This window comes from Phytophthora sojae (genome assembly GCF_000149755.1).
Source record: "Phytophthora sojae unplaced genomic scaffold PHYSOscaffold_1, whole genome shotgun sequence".
NCBI classification, from domain to species: domain Eukaryota; phylum Oomycota; class Peronosporomycetes; order Peronosporales; family Peronosporaceae; genus Phytophthora; species Phytophthora sojae.
This window is the reverse complement of record NW_009258115.1, coordinates 1,131,829-1,152,833: the sequence shown is the minus strand read 5'-3', so window position 1 is coordinate 1,152,833 and position 21,005 is coordinate 1,131,829. Positions and strand designations below refer to the sequence as shown.

The 21,005-nt window shown below is 55.8% G+C and overlaps 8 protein-coding genes across 8 annotated transcripts; 3 read left to right on the top strand and 5 right to left on the bottom strand.

The window, feature by feature from the left end:
- Nucleotides 1-78: 78 nt before the first annotated feature.
- Nucleotides 79-764, top strand: PHYSODRAFT_353349 (hypothetical protein). The gene has a single exon (XM_009515791.1). It carries the CDS (start codon nt 107-109, stop codon nt 677-679), a length of 573 nt encoding a protein of 190 aa, XP_009514086.1. The 5' UTR covers nt 79-106; the 3' UTR covers nt 680-764.
- Nucleotides 765-1,042: 278 nt separating this feature from the next.
- PHYSODRAFT_348819 (hypothetical protein) lies at nt 1,043-4,089 on the top strand (the record flags this gene model as incomplete). The annotated part of the gene is made up of 4 exons (XM_009515790.1): nt 1,043-3,073; nt 3,387-3,416; nt 3,494-3,603; nt 3,666-4,089. 4 exons carry the CDS (start codon nt 1,043-1,045, stop codon nt 4,087-4,089), a joined length of 2,595 nt encoding a protein of 864 aa, XP_009514085.1.
- A 30-nt stretch (nt 4,090-4,119) lies between these two features.
- On the bottom strand, nt 4,120-5,375 carry PHYSODRAFT_284006 (hypothetical protein). Its single transcript, XM_009515789.1, has 3 exons — nt 4,773-5,375; nt 4,546-4,705; nt 4,120-4,470 (listed from the first exon to the last, which is right to left on the bottom strand). Exons 1-3 carry the CDS (start codon nt 5,338-5,340, stop codon nt 4,233-4,235), a joined length of 966 nt encoding a protein of 321 aa, XP_009514084.1. The 5' UTR covers nt 5,341-5,375; the 3' UTR covers nt 4,120-4,232.
- A 263-nt stretch (nt 5,376-5,638) lies between these two features.
- Nucleotides 5,639-6,836, bottom strand: PHYSODRAFT_320693 (hypothetical protein; the record flags this gene model as incomplete). The annotated part of the gene is made up of 4 exons (XM_009515788.1): nt 5,639-5,885; nt 5,974-6,015; nt 6,114-6,231; nt 6,308-6,836. The coding sequence occupies 4 exons, from the start codon at nt 6,834-6,836 to the stop codon at nt 5,639-5,641; spliced, it is 936 nt and encodes a 311-aa protein (XP_009514083.1).
- Nucleotides 6,837-7,062: 226 nt separating this feature from the next.
- On the bottom strand, nt 7,063-7,851 carry PHYSODRAFT_353347 (hypothetical protein). Its single transcript, XM_009515787.1, has 2 exons — nt 7,555-7,851; nt 7,063-7,452 (listed from the first exon to the last, which is right to left on the bottom strand). The coding sequence occupies exons 1-2, from the start codon at nt 7,685-7,687 to the stop codon at nt 7,199-7,201; spliced, it is 387 nt and encodes a 128-aa protein (XP_009514082.1). The 5' UTR covers nt 7,688-7,851; the 3' UTR covers nt 7,063-7,198.
- A 151-nt stretch (nt 7,852-8,002) lies between these two features.
- Nucleotides 8,003-9,044, bottom strand: PHYSODRAFT_308434 (hypothetical protein; the record flags this gene model as incomplete). The annotated part of the gene is made up of 5 exons (XM_009515786.1): nt 8,003-8,044; nt 8,120-8,437; nt 8,507-8,683; nt 8,746-8,859; nt 8,931-9,044. 5 exons carry the CDS (start codon nt 9,042-9,044, stop codon nt 8,003-8,005), a joined length of 765 nt encoding a protein of 254 aa, XP_009514081.1.
- A 1,351-nt stretch (nt 9,045-10,395) lies between these two features.
- Nucleotides 10,396-11,333, bottom strand: PHYSODRAFT_477036 (hypothetical protein; the record flags this gene model as incomplete). The annotated part of the gene is made up of 3 exons (XM_009515785.1): nt 10,396-10,543; nt 10,631-10,752; nt 10,824-11,333. The coding sequence occupies 3 exons, from the start codon at nt 11,331-11,333 to the stop codon at nt 10,396-10,398; spliced, it is 780 nt and encodes a 259-aa protein (XP_009514080.1).
- Nucleotides 11,334-12,147: 814 nt separating this feature from the next.
- PHYSODRAFT_293003 (hypothetical protein) lies at nt 12,148-13,458 on the top strand (the record flags this gene model as incomplete). The annotated part of the gene is made up of 1 exon (XM_009515784.1): nt 12,148-13,458. The coding sequence occupies one exon, from the start codon at nt 12,148-12,150 to the stop codon at nt 13,456-13,458; it is 1,311 nt and encodes a 436-aa protein (XP_009514079.1).
- Nucleotides 13,459-21,005: the final 7,547 nt, after the last annotated feature.

Here is a 21,005-nt window from a genome sequence, read left to right as displayed (position 1 = left end):
GCAATAGAAACGGATGGCTCCAGATCCAAGAAAATCCTAGCACCCCCTCATCCTTATCGTAGCTGCTCAGTAGCGAATCGACTCTCTGTCTCCCACTCCGTTCAAGATGCCGACCGACATGACCAAGTTCCAGCTGGTGAAGACCACCAAGTTCTCGGTGCTGCACCCGACCAAGGGCGCCAAGCCCATGAAGCAGATCGCCGCCCCTAAGAAGGCCGCCCCTGCCAAGAAGGCCGCCGCCCCCAAGAAGGCCGCCCCCGCCCCCAAGAAGGTCGAGGAGGAGGAGGACGACGATGACGACGACCTGTTCGGCGACGACGACGAGGAGGACGACGAGGCCGCCAAGGCCCTGGCCGCCAAGCGCGCCGAGGCCGCCAAGGCCGCCAAGAAGGAGAAGAAGAAGCCCGTGGAGCGCTCGCAGGTCGTGATCGAGGTCAAGCCGTGGGAGGCCGAGACGGACCTCGAGGAGCTGGCCGCCAAGATCAAGGCGCTGCCCGTGGAGGGCCTGACCTGGGGCGAGGGCCACAAGCTGGTGCCCGTGGCCTTCGGCATCAAGAAGCTGCTGGTGCAGTGCGTCATTATCGACGACCTCGTGCTGCTCGACGACATCACGGAGGCCATCGAGGGCTTCGAGGACTACGTGCAGTCGGTGGACATCGCCTCCATGAACAAGCTGTAAGCCTGTTGCGTGCGTGTGTGGTCTAAACCCTGCCAAATCAATGAAAAAACTGCGGCGTCTTGCGCTGCACGCTAAATTACATTGTACACACCCCATCCTCTTCCTACCATTCTGCATTCCTAAGCTCCTGCATCATGCAGGCTGCATGACGACAACGTGGACGGTGGAATGGCTTCATCAAGACTAAGTCTCTGAATCAGATATTTGGACTCAGAGACTCAGATTCTAACCTTAACCCTTATAGCAACACGCCCTTCAAACCAACCGAGCCAACAGTCACAGCTTTGGTAGCTGCTCGGCACCTTGCTGCTCTGCGTGTGTGTGTGTCTCTCTCTCTCTCTTGGTCCCTGCACACGCGCCGCCATGTTGGAGTGCCAGAACTGCGGCGCCACGGGCGACTCGTTCTTCAGCCAGAACTACTTCGGCGAGATGGTGTGCGAGCTGTGCGGCACGCAGAGCTTCCTGCAGGCGCGCAACGAGACGCAGGACGTGGAGGACATGGGCATGGACTTCGTCACCGTGATCAAGACGCTCAAGCGCCGTACGGTGCGCAAGAAGAAGCGCGACGCGGACGGCAACGTCATCGAGGAGCCGCGCAGCAAGAGGCCCAAGAAGGAGAAGAAGGCGCGCGAGAACCCCAAGCTGCCGCCGCTGCTGGACTGCGTCGTGGCCACGCAGATGGTGTTGGACGCCATGGCGCGCGCGCTCGTGGAGCACGTGGGCGCCCACGTGTTCCCCGCGGACGAGTACCCGAACGCGGTCAAGGAGATCTGGTTCAAGTTCCTGCACACGTGGGGCGTCAAGGGCTCCAAGCCGCTGCTGCGCTGCTACAACGAGTTCTTCCTGCACATGACCAAGGAGGAGGCCGAGAAGGTGGACCCGGCAGTGACCTTGGACTTGCTGGAGCAGTGGGACGCCGAGTGGGAGAAGAAGAAAGAGAAGGAAGAGGATGACGACGACGAAGAGGAGACGAAGGGGCAGGATGATGATGATGATGATGATGATGAAGAGGAGGAGGAGGAGCAAGAAGAGGATGAAGAGGATGAAGAAGAGGATGAGGAGAGAAAGGGTCGCGGCAAAAAGAAGAGGAACAAGAAGAAAAACAATAAGAAGACCAACAACAAGAAGAAAAAGAAGCAGAAGAACGCTGACGTCGAGATCGACGGAGAGAGCAAGCCAAAGAAAAAGTATAGCGGATACAAAGCGAAGCGTGATCGACGACAGGATCTGCTCGCCAATTTCACGACGGTGGACTTGCTAGGGATACTGATGCTCGCCTCCCGCGTGCTGAACCTCGGCGTGCTGCCGAGCGACTTTTCCGACTGGGTCAAGACCGGAGTGATCCCCTTCCACAACGCGTTGGCCACTTGCTGCGCGGATGCCCCCGATGTGCGGGACTCGGTCAAGTTTATCTCGCTGTTCTTCCAGTCGTTGATGGTGCGCCACAGAGCAGAAGCCACTCACATCGCCTACTCGGCCCGGAACCTGCAGTACCACATGGGCTTGCGGCTTCCCCCCCTGAACGTGCCGCTAGCTGCCCACCGCATTTGTGCTTCCATGGGATTCCCTGCAGAAGTATTCCGCCACTTCCAGTGGATCACAGGCTTCATGAATGTGACTGGGGACCAGCCTGAGCCGCCACTTTTGCTTCAGTTCGAGCCCATGAGCAGACCCCGGCTCAGTCGTCCTACTGAGGAAGACAAAGCCAGAGTACATGAGATTATTCACTCTGAGATTGGCATTGCGGCCCACCTAGTGGTGGCGGTGAAGATGTGTGCGAATTGGCACGAGTGGATCTACGAGAAACAGCACAACGAAGAGGAGGAGGAAGAAAAGGGAGACGATGACGATGATGAAGAGACGAAGCGCAAAGCCCCGCCCCTCGCCTCTATTCACCAAGCTTGGGCTATTCCCCGACGAGACCTCAAGGCATTCACTCAGTTCGCTAGACAAGCGTTCGTGGACCCTGATCGCCCTGGTGTCCCTGAAGAACTGGAGGAGCACGTTAGTCATCTACGAAATATCGAGAAGACGGACGAGTTGTCCACTCCAGACCAGGGCAAGCTCAAGCAGAATAGTATCTACGCCTACCCTGCCATCCACGTCGACGGGGTTTTAGCTGAGAGCGACGAGGCTATTGAGAGGCGCGTGGAGTTTCTGCGCTCTCGAGAAACCAATCCCGATTCCGCGGACAGCGGCAACAACAACCACGACGGGTTCTTCTACCCTAACTACAACGGAGATAAGCTGCGCACCGCATTCCATCCCGCGTACGAGAATTTGCTAGAGCTGCTGTGTCGGAAGATCAACGCTCCGATTAATTTCGTGGTCCCTCTGGTGGATCAGCTTGACAAACGAGTGCGGCACTTGATCTACCACTTCGAGCGGACGGAGGTCGAGTTAGACTTTGTTCGGAGGCAGCGCAAGAGATGTATGGAGGCCCGGAAGAGGCCGCCTGCCCCTGACCCAACGCAGCCTGTCATCATCGACGCTTCGGTCGAACCAGTTAAAGGCGAGGACGACCATGAAGCGTCGCGACCCGCAAGTCGCGATCCTCCGCCACTAGACAAAAATCTCCACGAAGACAGCGCAAAGCTAGAAACTTAATCACAAATTGAGCAACAATGGTACGAACTTGATGCTCTCTGCTTGAGAAGCTCAGAGGCATTACCTAGTACTGACCGACTTCTGTGTTTGTTCTCTATAGACTACGTGCGCGCAGGCGATCAAGGCGTGGGTAAGCCGTCTCACCATCCTAGTCGGCTTTTGCAAGTGTAAGTTTTTGACTGTTGTTTTGTTGGTTCCTTCCTGTAGGAGGCCAAGAACTCGGCCTCGGCGGAGGAATCGGCTGTGATCAAACTGTACTGCCAGATGCCCCCCATCGCGAAGCTCGACAACTCGCTCAACACCCTCAAGAACTGCGAGTACGACAGCATTTCCACGGATCACAGTTGCAAATATCTTAACTAACTACGTGGGTTTGCAGGCAGTTGTCGTTGTCCACGAACGCTATCGACCGCCTTATTCCTCTGTCCGGGATGAAGAAGCTGCGCATCTTGTCACTCGGCCGGAACCAGATCAAGAAAATCGAGAAGCTGGACGATGTCTCGGACACATTGGAAGAGCTCTGGTTGTCGTACAACGTCATCGCAACGCTGGACGGACTCTCGGGGCTCACGAATCTCACGACGCTCTATCTGTCCAACAACCTGGTCAAAAGTTGGGACGAACTCGACAAGCTGGCGAGTCTCCCCAAGCTACGCGATGTTCTGTTCACCGGCAACCCCATCTACGAAAACCTGAGCAAGGAAGATGCACGACTCAACGTGCTCAAGCGGATCCCCAAGGTGGCCAAGATCGACGGCGATATGGTGAAGCAGACCGAACGTGACGCTGCGCTAGGCCAGTAACTGAGGCTGCACCAGGAATGAACTGCTTTTAAGATGACCTTCAATGCGTAATTCATTTTGTTGTTTTTGTTGCGTGAAGGTACGGGTCGACATCACACAGAATTGCGGCAGCCAAAGCTACCTGGTTATCTCATCTCTCACGTCTACTTGCCGTTCTTGAGGTACGGGAGCAGGTAGCTGAAGTCCTTCTTGCCGTGGCCGCTCGAGACCATCATGTTGTAGATCTGGTGCACCTGGCACGTCAAAGGGATGGACACTTCGGCCTGCTTGGCGCAGTCCATGGCCAGTCCCAGGTCCTTCCGGTGCAGTGCAACGGCAAAACCTCCCTCGTAGTTGTTCGACGCCGGCACGTTCTCCATCATACCCGGGTATGGGTGGTTGCTATCATAAGAGTACACAGACAAGCACAGCTCTGTCAGCATTGGCCACAGTGAGATTTGCACCACTTCAACTTACACAAGAGTCGACCAGCACGAAGACGTAGACGTGTCCATGATGTTCTTGAGAATCTTGGGGTCAATGCCCAGCGTCGTACCGAGGTTCATGGCCTCCGCCACGGACGCCATCTGAATGGCCAGCGCCAGGTTGTTGCACAGCTTGGCGACTTGGCCGGTAGCTACGCAAAGATCACACACATTAGCAGAGCATCCTTCACCCAATACAACCACAACTGCAATACTTACAGCTGCCACCGCAGTACACGAGATTCTTGCCCATGGCATTGAGCAGCGGCTTGACGCGCTCGAACTCCTCCGGCTCGCCGCCCACCATGAACGTCAGCGTCCCGTTCTGCGCGCCAGCCACGCCGCCAGACACCGGCGCGTCCACGAACGTCGCGCCGCGCGCGTGCAGCTCCGTCGACAGCTTCTTGGTGAAGATCGGGTCGATCGTGCTCGAGTCCAGCAGCAGGTGCTCGTCGCGCAGCGCCTCGTGCACGCCGCTGTCGCCCAGGTAGACGCTCTCGACAATGGCCGTGGACGGCAGCATGGTGACGATGGTGTCGCACTGCTCGGCCACCTCGGCGGGCGTGGCGGCGGCGACGGCGCCGCCCTGGTCCACCTGCTTCTGCACGTTGGCGGGCACGGGGTCGCACACGACGAGCTTGTGGCCGTGCTTGCGGAGGTTGTCGGCCATGCGGCCGCCCATTTGGCCCAGGCCGATGACGCCCACCTGGTCCTTGGACGCGACGGAGGACAGCGCGCGCGAGCAGCGGAGCGCCTGCGAGGAGCGGAGGAAGGTCGTGCGCAGCATTGGAATTAGCGGGGAAGAGTGGGCGGGGGCTTGGCAGACACCGGACGGAATGGCGAATGACGCGTTGACTCGATCAGCTTATGGAGCTCCTCGTAACTTCAAGTTGGGGAACGTGGCGACCGTGCCCCCGCTAAGTACGACGCCAGGGGCCTGCATCAGCGCGGTTGTCTTGATGCAGGACGCTGTGGGCTGATGGGCAGCACCATGAATTGCCTGCCCTGCTGCAAGTTCACACTGCATCCAGCAAGATACATGTAGGATTGCAATTGATACATGCACATATTTACTTGTTCCGGTGTTATGGGTTGGAGTTGCCGCCTCGGAGGAACGGGAGGATGTAGGCGAAGTCCTTGTGGCCGTTGCCTTGGTTCACCATCATGTTGAACAGCTGCAGGACGGAGTTCGTGAGAGGCACCGAGACTTCGGCCTGCATCGCGCAAGAGGAAGCGAGGCCGAGGTCTTTGCGCATGAGCTGCACGGCGATGCCTCCTTCGTATCCGTCCGAGGCGGGCACGCTCGGCATCACGCCTGGGTATGGGTGATTCCTACACGCATACGAAAGTATTGGGTCAGTTTGGCAGGTACTACGTGCACTTGGTCAGGCCGATGGAGATTAGTATGTACTAAACGTACGCAACAGAAGACCAGCAGCGAGAGGTTGACGAGTTCAGCACGCTTGAAGTACAAGTACACGTAAAGCAACAGAGCCAAGCGATTGAGGACTAGAGTTAGACGAGATTACTCCCCCACGCAGAACAAAGTGTTTAACGCACCTTGCCAACACCTTTGGGTCGATCCCCAACGCCACACCCAAGTTCGTGGCTTCAGCGACTGACGTGAGCTGAATTGCTGCAGCTAGGTTGTTGCACAACTTGGCGACCTGGCCCGTAGCTAGTATAATGTAGATAAACACCACCATTACAGACCATATACAATTCCTTCAGTGACAACGTGAGATCATCCGTACCGCTTCGTCCACAGTACACGAGGTTCTTGCCCATGGCCTTGAGCAGCGGCTTGACGCGCTCGAACTCCTCCGGCTCGCCGCCCACCATGAACGTCAGCGTCCCGTTCTGCGCGCCAGCCACGCCGCCAGACACCGGCGCGTCCACGAACGTCGCGCCGCGCGCGTGCAGCTCCGTCGACAGCTTCTTGGTGAAGATCGGGTCGATCGTGCTCGAGTCCAGCAGCAGGTGCTCGTCGCGCAGCGCCTCGTGCACGCCGCTGTCGCCCAGGTAGACGCTCTCGACAATGGCCGTGGACGGCAGCATGGTGACGATGGTGTCGCACTGCTCGGCCACCTCGGCGGGCGTGGCGGCGGCGACGGCGCCGCCCTGGTCCACCTGCTTCTGCACGTTGGCGGGCACGGGGTCGCACACGACGAGCTTGTGGCCGTGCTTGCGGAGGTTGTCGGCCATGCGGCCGCCCATTTGGCCCAGGCCGATGACTCCCACGCGCGCCTTGACGCGGGTCGACAGCGAGCGCACTTGATGCATTTCTTCTGATGATGGAGCTGCTCTGCAGGAAGGACGACGGCAAGCGGGGAATGACACATCCAAACTTCAACGTGAAAGATGGCTACATTTGATGACGTGGCATGAAGGTTGTGCGAATGTGAAACGGTAGAAACGACCTTCGCGTAACATTCGATTGGTCTGAACATTGCATTGATGCAAGCCTACTAGCTATGTGCACCTCCACCAGCCTCGCGATCGCTTGAACAGCTCTCTCGGACTCACACAGGTGCAATATCTCTTCCTCTTCTTCGCGTGTCTGGTCTGAACCCGTCTAAAAAGAACCGATTGCCACCTCGACTCGACCTCAAAAGTCCCGTCGGCCGTCCAATTCCGACGCCCGCTTAGTTGATAACGTCCACGAGGAAGTCGAAGATGTCCGTGTTCCTGATGGCCGTCTGGATGTCCTCCTTCTGCAGCGTCCGCCGCTTGTTCTTCTCCGAGTAGCCCCACGAGCGCAGCGTCAGCTCCAGGATGAACATCTCGCAGGCCTTGGCGAACAGCACGGGCGCCTCGGCACTGATCATACGGACGTCCTCGTCCGACTTCATGATGCGCTTGATGCGCGCCAGCGGCAGGTCGTTGTGGTTCTTGAAGTCTGTCGTCCGTCAATAGCAAATAAATAATAACAGAACAATAATAAATAATTATAACTAGACAGTACAATCATTCTATCTCTCTCGACATCCACAGCGCCTACCTTGCTCGCTGCCGACCTCGAGCTGCTCCATCTCCAGGAGCTGCTTGGCCCAGAAGGACTTGAGCTGCTGCTCCATCTGCAGCTGGTGCTGGGCCTGCTCGGCCTCCGTGAGTTCCACCACTTGGCCTTCCATGGTCGCGGACTGGCTGTTACGGCGTCAAAAAGAGGAATCTCCGCGCGGTTCGCAGCGAGGAGAGAGCGGTGCGTATATGATCTAGAGCGGGCGCAGCGGAAGGAGCGGGCTGTGCGCGGCGGAGAAGCGGAGCGGGCAACGACGACTGGGGGGCACTGCTCGACTGTTCCAGTTCCAATATGAACAGCTCGGGCGTTTTGGTGGATACTTTATTGAAACTAGAAGCGTTCGATGTATACTTAGTGGGGACAGATAATTAAACGAGGTATGAGTTTTGTTCCGACGTACTTAGTATAGAGAGATGGCTACACCCCTTTACATGTTGCAGTCGACCTCCTCCTCGCGCAGCATTTCTCTCTGCGCAGTACCAACACAAAGAACCCCAATTAGTCCATAGTGACCTGATAGCAAGATACGAATGCAGCGACGTACTCGCATACTGGTGCGCAGGTGTTGCAACTGCATCTTTTTCTTGTCGATGGTAGTCATGGGCAGTCGAGGAGATTTTCCGAGGTGCTCCGTTGTGGGGCCCTTTTGAGGGGACGCAATCGGTGGCGGGGATCGAGGGTCCTCCAACTGCAACGTGATCATTTGCCCTAGTATTGGCACTGGTGTGGTGTCAGTGATCGAAGTGGGGTCATCCTGCTCACCAGCGCTCCATGGACTGCACTGGTCCATCGCCAGGCTGGCGGTGCTCTCGACGTGGTTGCTTTGGAGAACTGGTCTCGACTGCTTCGTTCTTGGTTTTTCCTTGGGTGTCTTCTTCTTTCTCCTCCTCTGAGAAATGGACGTAGAAGAGCTGTTGCGTCGGGTAAGAACCTTCAAGAGGCTGGCTTCTTGACTCGCCACGGCCTCCGAGTGCTTGCGGATGGAATCGGCGGCCGGCTCTACCACAGCTTCGTCTGGCGTAAGAGTGAACTGCACCGAGGTGTTGATCACGATGCGCGTGACAGGTTTGATGGACGTCACGATGATACGCAAAACATGTCCATATAGCTGTAATACACAAACGCGAAACTTAGCATCGAGAAGTGTACAACCAACTGAACAGTACGTACATCACTAGGTCGACTAAGCCCGGGGAAATACACGAACGGGTTAAAATATCGTGACGGGACCGGGATGTCTGAGGTTTGTGCGGAATCAAACAGCAAAAAGTTGTCTTCATCCACCTGTAAAGTGTAAGAGAAATCGTTAGTACCGCAGAATTGACGCCAAAACCAAGCTAATGATCAGATCTCACGGTGAGGTCGTCGAGGATGACAGTCCTGGCGGGGATAACGGACGTGTCGGCGAAAGACGCTTGAAATCTCCACTCCGTCAAAGGTTCCGGGTGGACTAGTCGAAGCTCCAGCATGTAGAAAGACAGATCGTCGGCTTTCGGCATGGAGAGTGGGTCCTCCTTTGCTGGTTCTTCAGCTTTTGGTGCGCGAGCTTGACGCTTCTCTATCGACTCTCCGGCAATTTCAACCTCGTTTCGTTTCGGTTTGGGCTGGGGTTTGGCTCGTGGCGGCGCCGGTGGCTTGGTGGGTTTTGTTTTCTGTTTGAGATAGTTCCTGGTTGTTATTACAGAGTGCTGACGAGGAATCTTGCGCTTCGGCTTAGCAGCCCGTTGGTTTGCCTCAAGCGCGGAAGGAACAAACCAGTTTCTCGCTTGGTAGTCCGAACTGTTGAGCGACGCCGACCGGCATCGAACGCTCAAGTGAACTTTGCTCTGCTTTGGCTGAAGACCTGTTGAAGTCAACGGCCGCCTAGGGGGAGGCATAGCACCACGCACGGCAGTACTCGGCGAGTCTGCAAGCCACCACCAAGAGCGCCAACAGACCATTATATGGAGGAAAATAGTGCGTAGCTCGAGCTGAGGCGGCCTACCTGGATCTTCGTACGCTTGGTTGTCCACGTCTTGAGCTTGGCTCTGTGCACGCTCACCTGATTCGAGCTTTCGCTCCTGGTGTTGATACTGCACTCTTTCGTCGAGCAATCTGGATCGAAGCACCTATGGAATGTGTAAGCTCCGTAATCAAACATTTCAATGCCGTGTTTGAGTACACACCTCTCGACTGGGAGAATCCAAAGCTCTGCTCCAATTTATTGCAGACTCAATTTCCTGCAAAAAAAATCTCTTAAGAGTACTGATCGAAAAGGAAATCGACAGCGACAAGAACAAGAACGTACATGCCACGTGTCCTGCAAAAGCTGTTCTGCTCGGTGTTGCTTCGGATCAATCCATTTGTCTGGTACGTATTCGGTCGAGTATTCATGGTGTTCTTTTCGTCCAGTGCTAGGACGTGATGGGGAGTCCTTTCCTGCCTTGGGGCCTGACTTCTCTTCGCGAGAAGTATTTGGCTGGGATCGGCTTGTCTTCCTGGGATTCGTGACAGCTCCTCCCACTGGCTTCAACGTCGGCAGCAGAGCGGTTGGCTTCTGGGTCTCCACAATCTCGCGAAGCTGCTCTGTCGACGCTACTCGAGGCGTGCGAAGACTCTTCGACTTGGACATCATCTTGATCGTGCGATCCAGCACCTGGAACTTTGCCTCGATGAGGCTGTACGACATGGTTGATGCCGCGTGTTGTCGAATTTCTGATAAAGCTGCAAGAACTACTGTAGTGGTAATGATCTAAGTATACGCAGGAACACAAATGGACGAACAACCCGCATCGATATTTTTGCTCCTGATCGATCCCATTTTGCGGCAGCTTCAAGCTACTACAGGCATTCAGGAGAGTCGGACGTGTCGAACATGATGCCTTCGTGGTGCTGGTTCTCCGCTGACTCATCAATACTGCAGTGAATCCCAAAGCTGCTGGAGAAGCTCAAGATCGGCCGTTTGACTTGGTCTGCTGCAGCCTCCACGCTCCCTGGGCTCGACGAGCTTGTATGCTCCATCCAGGTAGTCGCAGGAGTAGTTGGGGTTGGCACTCGGTGCGGTTGTCTTCTCCACGTTGCCCGCGCTTGGTTTTCCAGCAGAAACGACACGAGCAATTCCTTCTGGGTCTGCTCGGCTTCCGACAAGGCACTTGCGCGCCCGATAATATTCGCGCAGGCAAGCGGCATAGCATCATCCTGCCAACATGACAAGCATAGACAGAAGGGTGAGAAGTGAGAACAGGCCTGTAAAGGGCAACGCGACTCACCGCAGCGATGGCGTTCACGTCGGCACCAAACAGGACGAGCAGGTACGCGATGGGGTACAGGTTGTTGCAGCAAGCCACGTGTAGAGCGGTGTACAGGTCCGACTTCCTCTGCCAGTTGACATCGACTCCAGCATCCAGCAGAAACCTAATAAGCGGCTGTACTGCGTCTGCGCTTTGAGGGCTGTCGATGCTCTCAATGACCCCGTGCAGGACGTCTCTCATGTAGCTCTGCTGCAGATCGAAGCCGTTGAGCAGCAAGAAGCGCAGGATGTCGAGTCGCTTTGAAGCGCAGGCCTCCCGGAACATCCGCACGGCGTAGAAGATGAGGGTCTGCCCCTCCTCGAGGTGCTCCGCTGCACACTGCAGAGCGCGTAAATTCCCCTCGTGCACGAAATCGACGAGCAGCTTCCCGTTGGCCACGAGGTTGGCGGCAGACTCTGGATCCTGCTCCCGCATCTTCTCCAGCCGCTTCATCTCGTCCAGCGGGCTCCCAACGCAGCGGAACGCCATGGTAATAGATCCTGGCCAAATGATTCTGTGCTTGGGCACTGTGGAGCGAGCGCCTCTTCAAGCCGTCGGTGGCACAGATCGGGTTTCTAGCGATTCCATCAAAAGACGTGAGCCCACAGCGTGAACGACCATCGCGATGCTGCCTGGACTTGAACAACCGGACCGATAGCCGTCGCCAGCTCAGCCAAAACATTAGTCGAATGCCAAGGCTTACCCCCATGCAGACACCGGACTAATGCACACTGTATCCGTACCGTGGATTAGTTCGTGCACAGCAGTTCAACCTGTCGACCGGTGGAGATGAGTTCTTTCACCAAGTGGAACCACTCATCAACGCTAAGCGCCATCCGTTTAACACAAGAGCAGTCCTCGTCTCAGTCCTCGTCTGCGGTGCCAAGCAAAACAAAATATCGGTCAGCTCGCACCAATGCACAGAGTGTGGAGTTGGCAGGTGCTGGCAACCCGTGGCTGTACTCGCGTTCGCATCCGCTCGCCCTTGTTGGCATGGGGGGCCATGAACACGAACATGTAGCACACGTCTTGCAGCTAACGTTGCCTTTCGCACAAGGACATGGATCGGTCTGTAGATCTGGTCTCAACTCGGTCCGAGTCTCGAAGCCATTCACGAATTCTTCTCGCTAGCCCAAGCAGCATTCAAAGCTCCTCAAGATCGTTCACTCCGGAAGATGAGGGACTATGAGCAAGGTTACGACTTGTACGCCTCGCCTCGCCCAAGCCAGGAAGCGTTCAGGGAGCTGAGGACAAGCCGCCTCCGTCGTCTCACCCGTCCTTGTGGCTGCTGCTGGCGATCTCCATGCCTCGAATGGCGATCCAAATGACGTGGTCGGCGCAGTGGGCGGTACTGGGGCCCTATCTGTCCACGATGATGCCACGGTACGCCGTCCAGATCGCACAGTTCATCGGCCCCACCGTCGGTGTCCTCGTGGGGCCGACTGCCGGCGCCTTCAGCGACCGGTGCACCATGAAAATGGGCAGACGTCGGCCGTTCCTCATCATCGCCGGGGCTCTCAGCATTGTCTGCTGGACCGTCATGGGCTACACGCGAGAAATGGGGGAAGCTCTGGGCGACGTCGGCGACGGGGCGGACGGCGAGGAGGCCGACCGCACTTGGACCATCATCTTCACTGTGGTGTGCTACTTCTGGATGGACATCACCGTCAACACTGTGTATACTCCAGCCATGCTGCTCGTGGCTGACTTTGCTGGAGATCGACAGACCACGGGCGCAGCTCTGGGCCAAGCGTGGGCGACTCTGGGGGCGATCCTCATTGCGGGCTACATCGAGTTCTTCGGGGCGGCGTACAAGACGCTGCACTCGTTCATGGGGATATTGTCCGTCGTCATGTTCATTAGCGTCGGTGTCGCTGTGATCTTCGCCAAAGAGACGCCGCTACCCCCTAGCGCAGTGGATGCGGGGGCGTCTTGTGATCGAGTCAAGCACGCTGTTACCTCCGTGTACTATGGCATCCGGAGACTCCCCGCAGTGCTGGCAGTCTACTGGGTGGCCTTCTTCTTCACGCAGTACGGCTACGCAGCCTACAACGGCAACAAGGGGCAGTTCTTCGGCCTGGAGGTGTACGGCGGCGAGTCTCAGAATGCCGACACCTGCGACCCCTGCACCGCTGAGCAGGAGGCTTACAACCACGGCGTGAGCATCGCTGGAGGCCGTGCCGACCTTCTGTACAACATTGTGGGGTACGTGTGCGCCTGGGGTTTGCCGTACATGGTCCACAAGATCGGCGTCAAGCGGGTTCTCGTCATCTTCACGCTGCCCCAAGTGCTGTTCGCGGTCATGGCGTGGGTCGACAACGCGGCGTTCGACGTCTTCGTCGTCGCCATCGCAGGGATCACGCACACCGTGTGGTTCGGACTCGTCGTCCCCGTGATCATCCACGTCTTCGGCGAGGACCAGGAGATCGGAGTCTTCGTCGGGTCTTTAAACTCGGCCAACTGCTTCGGTCAACTGCTCAACTTTGCGATCGGCACGGGGCTGGTGCAGATGTCGCTCGGGTACAAGCTGCCGGTGTTTGTCGGGGGAATTGCAAGCATCATGAGCGCCTTGACCATCCTGGTCTTCTTCAAGATGAAAATGTACAGCATGTAGGGTAATTGTGGAACACTGTATGCATATTGTTTCGTGTACATGTAGCAGGGAGACAAGGGCGAGTCCAGCTTGGTGATGCTCAGTTAACAGCTTTAATCAACTCCATCATTGATGCGTGGTTCCCGTTCTGCGTGCTGCGTTGCCGTTGAAGTTGTCGACTCCTCTCGCCGCACGAAAGAACGGGTTCCATGGACTAGGATTCCTAGAGCTCAGCTGAGTCGGTTGTGGCACAAGACACAGCTTGTGCGTTAGCGGCTAACGCTAACTTAGCCTGGGACGGGCTTATCATCGTGTAATCGTGGCGGTTCGTCAAGGACCGCAAAAAAAGGGTGGTTCGTCGAGGATTTGCATAACAGAGTAGGTTCAGCGAGGGCATCACGACGGAAGTGTACCGTGAGGACTTCGGTCGTCCATCAAGTTTCTTTACGTGTTAGTTAGTGCTGTAGCTCTGAATCACGTTGCACCTAGGCGTCTATCGGCATGCTGCCGGAGACGTTCAGCGCATAATAATACCGTGGCTGGGGAGGTCATGCTGGACACGTTCACGGGTGACTTGGGGTTCCCGTGGAGCTGCGAGGCTGGACAAACGGGAATGAAGCGGCGCCAATTGCTCTTCCGAGAGCATGGCTAGGAACAGATCGAGCGATTGCGGGTGCTGTGCGTCACAGCACAGCACAAAACGACCCCAAGCACTTTTGCTAGATAGGTTGCTATGATACAAGGCAGAACAACGTATATCTGTACTTCTAATTTGATGTTGCGCTCACCATATTATCGTTCTGTCAGTCCGTTAGGAACTCAAGCGTGTCACCGAGACAGCCGCGGCGAGAACAGATCTGAGACCGTGGTGATCTATCGAGTTTGCATTAGCAGCGACGTCCAGTACTGCGACGGCATCCTGGCCGATGCCGGCCACATCCGGGCTGTACCTCAACTGAACCCAGACACGATAAGCCGTCCATCTTCTTCCCCCTCAGCCGTCGTCGGGGCCTTCACGCTACTCTACTATGCCTGGCATAGTGTATAGTATGCCGTCCACTTGCAGCGTCGGCTGTTCACTGTAAACCGCGGCATTTACAACTTTCAGGACATATTGGGCGTGCATCTTGGCGGGTCGCTGGAGCACGAGCTGGCCGTCGGAGCTGGCATGGTCGAGGAGCGCTATCAGGTACTTGTGCAAGAGTAGTCGAGGCTATTATATGTATTCCTGTGAGCGGCAGTCTGCCGATTTGTAGTGTACACCAGAAAAACTAGGACACTCGTACGTCACGGCGATGCATGGGAGACAACCAACGCTGTATTCCGCACCTGTGCTCGCCTTCACGCACCGCTATAAGCGCATTCACTCGCTTCGTACCAGCAGCAACAGTGGAAATGACATATAACGGGATTGAAACATAATTCTTCGTATTCTAGTGGCATGCCCAGAGTGGTTTTGTTCAGGCGTGCACACATGAAACAATTGGCGGGAACCCGGGTACCCATCGGGACCCCGGGTACCCATCGGGACCCCGGTTTCCCCAAAACTACCGGTACCCATGTATGATCAAATGTATTGGAGTGTTGTTCTATGACCTACGTTGAACGTAGCTTAAGGTGAATTCGTCTTTGCTCCCGTCCTGTGTCTCTCATGAAAATCCAGACTCTTGCCTGGTACAGCGGTAGAGGGCTTTCCGGCCACATTGCTAACCTCCTGCTCACGTAAGGTGGACTTTGAGATGGTAAAGTACGTTATTCAGGTCTACTCAGTACCGGTGACAGATTAGTGGGAACTCTTTCATCGAGTTTGATGGTTTAACTTGCCCCAACGGTACCAATATGATGGCCGAAAATTAAATAAATAATTCGCGATTTGGTCGGTATCATTTGCGGGAACCCGGGTTCCCGCCAATGGTTTCACATGCCGAGGAGAAGTGTGGCATTCCATGCAGTTAAACTCACAATCCGCGACCGGTAGACCCACGGTAAGAAACTTGGTCGGTGGCTACTTGTTAGTAGGCGTACCTCAATGTTATTATTTGTTCATACTTGTATAATGGTGGCTGGCGATGTATCACTAACCTGCGTAAAATGGTTTCGTTATTGGGGGCACAGGTTGTTACACTGTTAACCGAGTACCTGTACTCGATGTAGTTCAGCGCATTACAAGTTTGTAGTTTGATCAGCCAGGCGGGGGGGGGATCCCACTCGCAGCGGTGGTAATGGTGGCTACCAGCCTACGTGAATAGTCGACCTCTTAACACAAGCCTACCAGCCTCACTATATGCACGCAATACATTGCTTGCAAAGAGCGTCGTAGGTTACTTGGCCTTGGAATGTATACTAAATTTGCGGGCCCGTCTTCCCCGCACTTGGCGGCGACGACAACACCAGGCCGCCAAACACAAGTGCATGGCTCCGCTAATCGGGCCCAGCGCGACAGCGCCGATGGAGAAGACGCACGACGAGGTCAATGTCGACTAGATGGAGCACAATCGACGCCGCTATGCGTATGTAGTGGATGCCAGCGATTTACACTTGGTCTCTGAACTCTGCGCAGGCGTCACCGCTTTCTTATCTCAGGCCACGCAGAATCTGCACGTTGTCCCAGAACTACCTCTCGAAGTCTCATTTGCACGCAGAGCTGCATGCAGCCCATCGGGTACTGAGAAAGTCTAGCAATTTGTAGGCATGGTCCTTTTGACTTGATTTATCGCCAATTACAGAAAAGCCCTCGATGAACCACCGTTTTCAAATCGCCTTGCTGAACCCCCCATGTCAATATGGACGGCAAACTCGACTCTGCCGTTTACATGAAACACCCGATGGGTACATGCAATATGTGTCTGCCTCTGAAGTATTCACGGGGCTGAAATTTAGCACGAGTGGCTGCTTTACGCTCGCTCTAGCCCGCTGCACGATGCAGTGCACCTCTGCGGCCATTTATATAGCTCAGGAAGCTAAGGCATTCATTAGCATTTGATAGGGATTTGCACATGGACGGTTTACGACCAACCCTGCGATTTAGGATTTGGCATACCCCTTTTTATATATTTTCTACCCCTCCTAATCAAGCTAATCTGGTCTGGACATCTTTGCCGGTTTTCACAATAAGTGCTGCTGCATTTCATATAAGAGTACGTGAGCGATAAGAAAGCGTCTAATTCTGTCTAGAGCGGATTCTATTCTAATTTCAGCTTGGGGGTTTGATCGATTGCAAATGTGCAAGTCTACTTCCCGTGTTCGCTTCATTCTCCAAAATGGCTGCAACCCCTGAGCCAAGCTTTGAGATACTGCCTCTACCCGAGCAAGAATTCGCGTCACTTGATGCTGCTTAACAAGCGCTAAACGCCTGGAACCGCGCCAACGGAATCAATGTAATCAAAGCACACAACAAGAAAAACAAGGACGAACAGTTCCGGCAGCGGGACTACCAGTGTGATCGCTATGGAAAACCTCAAAACACGCGCAAGCTACGCGAGGAGGATCGCGTCAGCCCAAGCGAGGATCGTCCAAGGTCGGCTGTATCATGAAAATTCGACTTGAAACAAGCGATCCGCACAAATGTGATGGGAAGTGGAAAATTGTGCATCTCAAGGATCTTGTGTTCACAACCACCCTCCATCAGTGTACACTTAGGACATTGAAGGCGTGACTTGGAACGTCATCTATCGGCACAGATTTCATCAGCGGATTTAGTGGCGTCACAAACCGCAGTCGGTGTATCTCCTGAAGTTGTGGCGGCGACTATTTTGCAGGCGGACCCCACGTCATCAGTGACGACGAAGATATCTCGAACCGAAACCATGCGCAGAGGCACGAGGATTTGGCGACCGAGATATCGATTGAGTCATTGTTCAAGCGGCTGGACGAGCACAAGTTTATTTTTACAAGTTTGACGTGGATACGGACACGAACAGATTTCGGCATCTTTCACCCCGACATTGTCAAGTTTTACAAGTTGTATCCTGAAGTTTTGATCCAGGACTGCACCTACAAGACCAACATGTACGACTTGCCGCTGCTGAATATTATCGCAATGACAAATATGAACAAGGTCTTACCTGTAGCCCAGTGTTGATTACCGGGGGGGGAGAAGGAAGAGGACTTCGTGTGGGCTTTGGAGCAGTTACAGACACTTATGACTGAGCATGGGATATCGCTGCCTACGGTCTTGCTCACCGACCGGGACCTCGCGTGTATGAACACGATCGGAAGCATCTTTCCTGACGTTCCATCTCTTGTCTGTCGCTGGCACATGAACCGCAATGTTCCTGCAAATGCACGAACAGTGTTAGGACAAGTCGAGGTCGCCAACCCTGCGCCTGGACAGGATACCTACGAGAACAGTGTTCCATTTCATGGAGCTGTACCACACCACGGTTGATTCCAAAACGGAGGCTGACTTTGAGGCGAATCGAGTGCTGCCCCGCCAGATGAACGCTGAATTGGCGGGATATCTGGATGCCCACCGGTGGAAGTACAAGATCGTGGCCTGCTGGACGTCGCAGTACCTTCATTTTGGGAATCGCGATACCTCAACCGTTGAGGGTATACACTCCAAGTGCAAGAGGTGGCTAGAGAAGTCCAAGGGAGATTTATTACAAGCCTTCAACAAGTTGTTGCCGTGGTGGACTTTGATAATCAGCCAAATTAGCTACAGCGCCGGTATGGACATGAAAACGTTCTACATCTCCTTCAAGATGAACGGTTCTATGTGGTATAGCAGTACACACAAAATCGTCAGTTGTGGTAACTTGGCTACAAACACAACAATAGCCGAGCTGGTCGGCTTTGTTGGCCTGCGCCGGGTTGCCCCCGAGCGGTTCGGCCCAACCGGGACAGCGGGTGTCTCGCCTTTCGTCGAGACCTGCCAACCAGGATCACCCCTCCGGAGAGCTGCCGAGTTCGACGGCCTCTGTTCACTCAACCCTGTGCCCTCCACCAAAGGATGGACGACGGCGCACGGAGCGCTTTTACAGGTCGCCGAGAGCAAAGGCTTCTCGACTCAGCAATCAGTACCCGGGACGTACGGGAACACCAGCTCGCAGCGGTGGCGAGACTTTTCCTTCGCGCTTGGCGAGACACGCGCCCAACCCGGGCCGACCTTAATCTCTTGGCGCTGCCAGCCGAGTACCCTACAAGCTATGCCTCTCGGGTACCGGCAGCAGACATAATCCGGCCCCGTGCAGGGACTTACCGGAACGAGTACACGTGTTGTGGACCTAGAAAATTCTGCTCTGTTGTTTGTTATCTCTATCGGGCGCCCTGAAGGGGCGCCTCCACTATTCCTAAGTTCCTATACAAATACCAAATGAAAGTGGGCGGTTTTGGATCTTGGCCGACTCTTCGCTGAGCTCGGCGACGCTTGAGCTCGGCTGGTCCGGATAAGCTATCCGGATAACCCTTCGAACTCGGCTGAGCCGGATAAGGTGTCCGGATAAGCTGGTGAACTCGGCTGAGCTCGGCTACCGGTACAGTGTACCACTCCAGCCGAGTTGGTCGCGCGAAATCTGGTGTTTCCTACACCATAACTGCCCCGGTCATGTTCCGAGCCGAGTTGGTGAGGGACCTGACCATCACTCCTTGAATCGAGTCCAATCTCGGCCAAAACTCCAACGGCAGCGAACAAGTCTCCGCACCATGTCGTCGTCCTGCGCTCCTGCCGCTCCTCCGGTACGTTCTTCGCCTCCGACGGCTCCATCCATTCTGCTGCTGACCCTTCTTCTACTGATCTTCACAGACTTCAGTTGCGTCGTTTTTGCAATCTTCATATCCTCCCGCGCGAGATGAGGGGGAGTTCGCTGAGTTGGTCGACTCGGCGTCCCGGGCTCGCGGGGTCAGCGATGGGCAGGAGCACCCTGTCATCGATCTGACAACTTCCCGTGGGTTCGACCGGGAGTCCGAGCCGGCATCTCGCACTTCTTCTCGCCGCTCGCCGAGTCCGCGTGGCGACACCACTTCGGACGCCGCCGACCTTGGTTGGTCGGGCCGGTGAGTCTCGACTCTCTCGCTGCGCTGATCCATGCGCAGTCCGAGCAACGCCGCATCGAGAACGCGGACTTGGCTCGGCTGTTGTCGTTCGCGATCACTCGTCCCGCGCCGGCGGCTGATAGAGAGGTCCGCCGAGCTGCCCTCGAGGCGACGTCCGTCAGCGAACTCGTGAGCCTCCTTCGCGGTCAGCACCAACCTTCAAGTCAAGCTAGTGACATCGCTGCACTGAGGGTCGAGCTGGAGTCTGCTCGGACTATTAACGCTGACTTGACTCGGCGGCTGGATTCACAGGCGGCTGTGAAGGCCGACCTCGAGGAACGGTTGAAGACTGTCGAGGAGGAGCGTGACCGATGGAAAGCCGAGTCGAAGAAGTCGTCCCCCCTCCTGACCAGCTTCCGGAAGGCGATGGCCGAGTCTGAAGCTTCCTTGAAGTCGGCCCGCAAGTCTCAGGATGATAGAGTGAAGTCGGCTCTCGCTCACGCTAAGGATCTCGGCAGGTAGCTCAGGGAATGCGACTCGGAGATTGAGCGTTTGACTCAGCTTCTTTCGGCTCGTGACGCCGAGTACGCTGTGCTCCAGGGGATCTCGACCAAGCACTTCGAGCAACTGCAGGAGTCGGCTCGGCTACTCATTTCTGGAGACGCCCAGCCTCTCCGTGATGCCAAGGCTACCATCAAACACCAGCGTGAGGTCATCCTCCGGCAGAAGCGTGTCATTTCTCGCATGGGTCTTTTACCCATGCACGATCCTCACATGGCTGCTGCAGCTGCAGCCGGGTTGGACGCGCCTGGGTTGAGCCCTGCTGACTTGCAGCTCAATGCTCGGTTATGCCGGATCCTGGCTCAACGTTTCCCGGAGGTGATGGACATCCCGGCTGGAGAGACTCGTCGAGTCGAGTTGACCATCCACCCGCGAGCGGACGGCGCCGCTACTACTCTGCCAGCGCCCGTGAGCTCGGCTGGTTCTTTCCTTGGACAATCAACTCGGCTGACTGGGTCTGAGGCTCCGGCCCCTCCAAGCGAGTCTCCCGCATCATCTGCCGCCAATCCTGTGTCGGTTGGTGCGGTTTCTACGCCCGTGTCCACTTCTGCTTCGCGCTGTCGCCGCAGCAAGTCAGTCGACCAGGTTCACCGAGCTCGGCTGGATACTCTGACACCCACCGAAAAATTACTTCGCTACTCAAACCCGAAGTCAGCGACGGCGGCTGGTTCTCAGCGCAAGCCCAAGAAGCCACTCGAGAAGCCGTACGCGTGTCCTCTTCCTGGTGAGGTCGGCCATGAGGACGCGTTGGTCCAGCTTGAAAAGGCTACCCAAGAGACTGACGCTGCATGCGACCTATCGCTCCGGTCGAGCTTGAACTTTGCCCGGTTGACTGTCGACGATGTGAATCAGGAGGCCGGCGACGAGGTTCACTCGCTGGAAGAGGACCTCTCGTTCGAGTTCACCGAAGTGCCTGGTTCCGCCGAGCTTCCGAGGGGGCCCGCCGGCTCGACCGTGAGTGTGCCGTCCGTGCAACTCGTGCCTTACTCTTCCTCCCCGGTGCAGACGCCTTCAAGCGGAGTGGCTGTTGTATC

What these genes read in the sequence shown, in the direction of transcription:
- PHYSODRAFT_353347 (XM_009515787.1), bottom strand. Translation starts at nt 7,687, where the DNA reads ATGGAAGGCCAAGTGGTGGAACTCACGGAGGCCGAGCAGGCCCAGCAC. An exon ending in CGAGGTCGGCAGCGAGCAAG is followed by an intron (nt 7,453 to 7,554) that starts GTAGGCGCTGTG and finishes GACGGACGACAG; the next exon opens with ACTTCAAGAACCACAACGAC.
- PHYSODRAFT_284006 (XM_009515789.1), bottom strand. Translation starts at nt 5,340, where the DNA reads ATGCTGCGCACGACCTTCCTCCGCTCCTCGCAGGCGCTCCGCTGCTCG. An exon ending in CGTGTACTGCGGTGGCAGCT is followed by an intron (nt 4,706 to 4,772) that starts GTAAGTATTGCA and finishes ATCTTTGCGTAG; the next exon opens with CTACCGGCCAAGTCGCCAAG. An exon ending in TCGTGCTGGTCGACTCTTGT is followed by an intron (nt 4,471 to 4,545) that starts GTAAGTTGAAGT and finishes CTCTTATGATAG; the next exon opens with CAACCACCCATACCCGGGTA.
- PHYSODRAFT_353349 (XM_009515791.1), top strand. Translation starts at nt 107, where the DNA reads ATGCCGACCGACATGACCAAGTTCCAGCTGGTGAAGACCACCAAGTTC.